This window comes from Sander lucioperca, chromosome 18, assembly GCF_008315115.2.
Source record: "Sander lucioperca isolate FBNREF2018 chromosome 18, SLUC_FBN_1.2, whole genome shotgun sequence".
Taxonomy (NCBI): domain Eukaryota; kingdom Metazoa; phylum Chordata; class Actinopteri; order Perciformes; family Percidae; genus Sander; species Sander lucioperca.
Window position 1 is genome coordinate 26,096,887 of NC_050190.1, and position 5,000 is coordinate 26,101,886.

Here is a 5,000-nt window from a genome sequence, read left to right on the forward strand (position 1 = left end):
TAACGAGTGGAACCTGAGCCGTTCTTCTCTCTCACAGCTGCGTGTACACTTCACACCGCTGCACGTTAGCCTACCGTAATGTGCTTTTTCTCAGTCTTTTTGTGTGTTAATTACCTTAAAGCGTTGCTGCACCGTAACTGTCTGAATGTCTAGTTCCATGTCTGCGTTGTTCCCTGTGCGTAATTAGCTCCAGCAGTGACTTGCAAAACAGTTGTGCCAAGTTTTAATTGATTAAAAGTCGGCGTGTTATTGCGAGGAAGAACAATGTAGATCCAATTAGCACTGTAACGTGTAAACATGAACACTAACTCCCATGGTGCACCAGGGTCTGCGTACCTCTGTGTGTGTGTGTGTGTGTGTGTGTGTGTGTGTGTGTGTGTGATATTCAGTGATCAGACTCATTTCTTAATCATCACTTTCTGCTCCAGATGAGACTTTATGAGGGGACTAAATTGCTTAAAAGGGATTCCTTATTAAAGGGATTACACCCATGTAATCCCCTTTGTCCCAGTGGACCCCCAAAAACCTCCACACACACACACACACACACACACACACACACACACACACACTCTGACACACTCTTACAGTACGTAACCGGATTAGCATGTGGAAATAAATGTGCACATTGTTTTTGATATGCTTCAAATGAAAACGCGTTAAACGACAAGCACATCCTCCACCTGATCCCGATGAAAATTGTGCACTTAATTGTAAGTGTGCATGCCCAAAGTAAAAGTCTTTGTGTGTTTCTGTAACCTTGACATGCATCTGTTTGTGCGCGGCGTCCGTGTGTGTGTGTGTGTGCGTCTGTGTAGCGTAGCGCCGAGGTTTTTGGCGCCGCTCCCTACGTCTCATCCCCAATTAACGAAGACAAATCCGCTCGTATCGGCGCTAATGAGAGTCTTTAAGGTGAAGGGACTCTGTGTTTATTTAATAAGAAGAAGCTTATTCATTCCATTTCCATGGGAATGAAAAGCTGCCGTTCATTCCCCGAGGGACGGATTAGGAAAAGGAGGAGGGGGAAGAGGGAAGTTGGCGTGAAAGAGAGGGGGAAGAAGCAGAAGAAAAGGAAGACAAGTTGTTAGAAGTAGAGGGGAGAGAGCGCAGAGTAAACTTTGAGAAGGAGGAAGGTGGAAGATGGAGATGATGAAGAAGAGGTGAGAGTGAGAAGAAGCAGTAAAAAGAGAAAGAGGGAAGAAATAGAGATGGGAGAGAGGGGTATCTTAGCAAATTTGTAAAAGGTGTGGGACGAAATACCAACACATTCTCACTCCCATCTCGTAAAATACGGACGCTTGGTCAGGTGCCTTTGGCGTTGTTATTGACGCTAACTCCGGATTTCCACTGAATGCAGAACGTCTGCGGACCGGCTCCGCTGCAGAACAGCTGCGTGCTCCACCGTCCGTCAATACCCACCAGGTCCGGATTTGTTGCGGCACGGCTGCGGCCATGACTGACAGCTGTAGTCACGAGGACCCACGAGATCTCACGAATTCACGTAGAATAGAACCACAAAACCACCACCAGTTAGTTTCCATCCAGAGGAGTAGAGGGGAAACTACTCTGAGCTGTGTTTTCAAGGTGTAGTGCAGGGAGATATGATCCGCCGTGAGCACGCTGGATTTTACTTTGAAAATTAACCAGATTTTTATTTTGTTTCTGTGCTCGACTTCCTGTCCCGCACTATCTGCCGTGTGCTGAATTGCTGCGGAGCTCTCCGGCGTCCGGCAACAATAGAAGCTCTGGTATCTGCTCCGGAGGGCTGGGACCGCCGGAGCTGGGACGGAGTCGGGACGCAGACGTTCTGCAGTCAGTGGAAATACACACACTGACTTTAATGGAAACCTAATGACTCCGTCGACGTTCCGGAGACGTTCCGCATCCAGTGGAAATCGACGCTAAAAGTCTCCTTTAGCGTCATATAACGCGCTTGGTCGGGACTATTGGCGTCCCTTTTGACGCAGTTAGGTTAAGGAAAAGGTCGTGGGTGGGCTTACGTTTCCATGACACGCGACAATAACGGGACAGTTAAAGACACACGCACGCGGGACACGATCCCCGGTCTCCTGGGTGAAAGTCCTGTGTTTGACCCATCCACCCCCCCAACCAACCTCCTTACATACTCCTCTCTAAACACCGTGTAGCTGCTGCTCTCCTGCTGCTGCGTTTTTTTCGTCGCTTCAGACGCTGACAGCCACTGTCCAAACTTCCGTATTTTACGAGTTCGGGGTGGAAACGGGTTGGAAATACAGGACAAATTAGATGAGAAAGAATATAAACACTTCGCTGTTGGACAACACGACATACAAACTAGAATGTTTCAAGCATAACCCGGCTATTTACGCTACTGAAGTTCCTGGACTTGAAACGAAATGCCAGAAGGGCCGATGAACTCTTGGGCCGATTTGGGCCACTGGAAAAAAAGAAAAAAATGCTGCACTACTGGCGTATCACACTAGTTTGACAAAAAATATGCAAGACTGTACGGCTGCAGGCTGGAGCCTCCAGTCTGGTGCCGTCGGGCTTCTACTTTTCAAAATAAAAGCTCAAATGTGGTCTGCCATGTCTTCGTATTTTTGTGATTTGGGTGTTTAAGTATGTTATAATATGTCTTAAATACGGAAGCATCTCCATTCTATTCTAAGATGGTGCCATGGTACAGGCAAGAGCAGATTTTAAAATCCTTTTTTTAACCTACAAATCGCTGAATGGCCTTGCACCCTCATACCTAGCCGAACTGATTAAACCCTATACCCCCGCACGACCACTCTGCTCCCTGGGTACCAATCTTTTAGAAATTTCTTGGGTCAAAAAGATATCGGCAGGCCACCGTGCCTTTTCTTATCGAGCACCATACCTCTGGAATAACCTTCCGTTATATGTCAGAGAAGCTCTATCACCACTTTTAAATCAAAACTCAAAACATTTCTTTTTTCCAAACATTATGGACCATTATTATGACTTCTCTATCTTCTGTTTCTATCCTTGTACCACTCTTTATTTCACTTTTATGTATATATATATATACCCGCAATTATTTTTTGTATTTTAATCCTAACTTTTTACTGAATTTCCTTTTGTACAGTGTTTTGAGACCATGTCTTATGGTGATATTGGACTTGAAATAAACTTGAATTAAATGGTAGTTTATTTGAAGGTGTTATGCATTGCTCCAGTGTGTGTACTATGTAATTATGAAAGCCTGTAAGTGCGCCTCATGCTGCTGGTGCCATAATCTCACGTGAGCCTGGTTTATGCAATTATAAACAGGGTTCATACGTTTTGAAAAAAAGTGAAAAAGTTATGTTAAGAATTTGAAAAATGCAAATTCCAGGCCTGGAAAGGTTTTGGAAACATAAAAAGACCCAGAAAGTTTTGGAAAAGTCATGGAATTCTTTTGTTAACACCATATAATAAATAATATGTGATTAATAAATGTATTTTCACGTCGTCTTAACCTCACCGTTCTATTCGGGGCGCAATATTACGACTCCCGCTATGAACAACATACATTATCATTAATTTTGTTGTTAAACCTCTGAGGGTAAACTTTAACACAGATTCTTATTCTTATTGTATAATGTTGATTGACATTTTCAGGAATACATAGTCATGGAAATTTGCCAAAAGGTCATGGAAAAGTATTGGTTAAAATGCGTATGAACCCTGTATAAAGCAAATAATGTCCCCATCTGAAATTGGGCCGGTGAGGAACGGAATTGCCAGGGCCGAATTTTTGTCATTACTTTTGTGAATTTTTTTGTCGGCCCCTGGGTACTAGCCTGGCTCCGCCCTCCTACGTACTTCCGCTCAATTTTCATTTCCCTTCAGTACGCCGTCTGGGTTTGCGGTATATTCTTGGATTTTCGCCGGTCAAATATTTGGCGGTCCAATCAGCGAACAGAGGGAGTGGCTGACAACGATGACGTTGAGGACGTGTGCTAGAAAGATGCGAGCGAAACCATTCGGTCCGTTGTGGCAACGCTGCAGAATATCCAGAAGTTAAAGCCCGAGCAAGAACAATCTTTGCTGAGTTGTGTTGGTGGCCATGATGTCGTGGCCCTCCTCCCCACGGGGTTCGGGAACAGTTTGATTTTCCAGCTCGCTCCGTTAGCGGTCCGTTAGGAGGCTAAGGCTAACGCTAGCGATGCTAATGCTAAATATGAGCCGATAGTTATTGTCGGTCTCCCCTCTTGTTGCACATGCGCATGACATACGTCACGACCAAATGTTAGCGATTGGTTACGGCAGATCCAGAGTGTCTCTGGGCAGATCCAATAGTTTTAAACTTCAACAGAGTACCCGCCTTCAAGGAAGTTAACACTTGTCAATGGAGAGAGGCCAGACTCTCTGGACCAATGAAATGGACCAGAGTCTGGTAGGACCAGGCTAGTGTACCAGAGTCTGGTAGGACCAGGCTAATGGACCAGAGTCTGGTAGGACCAGGCTAATGGACCATAGTCTGGTAGGATCAGGCTAATGGACCAGAGTCTGGTAGGACCAGGCTAATGGACCAGAGTCTGGTAGGACCAGGCTAGTGGACCAGAGTCTGGTAGGATCAGGCTAATGGACCAGAGTCTGGTAGGACCAGGCTAATGGACCAGAGTCTGGTAGGACCAGGCTAGTGGACCAGAGTCTGGTAGGACCAGGCTAATGGACCAGAGTCTGGTAGGACCAGGCTAGTGGACCAGAGTCTGGTAGGACCAGGCTTCCTGGGTACATCCCATGAGTAACATCTGTCTTAAAACTCTCTTTCTTTCTTTCTTTCTGTGTGCAGGTGGAGCTGACGGGCAGCAGTGTCTTCGACTACATCCACCCCGGCGATCACGTGGAGACGGCAGAGCAGCTGGGCATGAAGCTTCCCCCGGGCCGGGGCATGTCTCTGTCCCAGGGAGCCGTCAACGAAGACGGGGCGTCCTCGGCTTCATCGTCCTCGCACTCGGAGACGCCCGAACCAGGTAGGAAACGAGAGGGAGGGGGGGGGGTCAGGAGGGAGT

General features: G+C 46.5%; 1 protein-coding gene across 1 annotated transcript in view; it reads left to right on the forward strand.

Moving 5' to 3' along the window:
• The window catches only part of LOC116063572 (neuronal PAS domain-containing protein 3), a 131,492-nt gene that overhangs the window by 36,864 nt on the left and 89,628 nt on the right, over positions 1-5,000 (forward strand). The window contains exon 4 of the mRNA XM_035994948.1: positions 4,781-4,961. Coding sequence (XP_035850841.1) covers positions 4,781-4,961 — 181 coding nt within the window. The remainder of the gene's footprint in view (positions 1-4,780; positions 4,962-5,000) is intronic.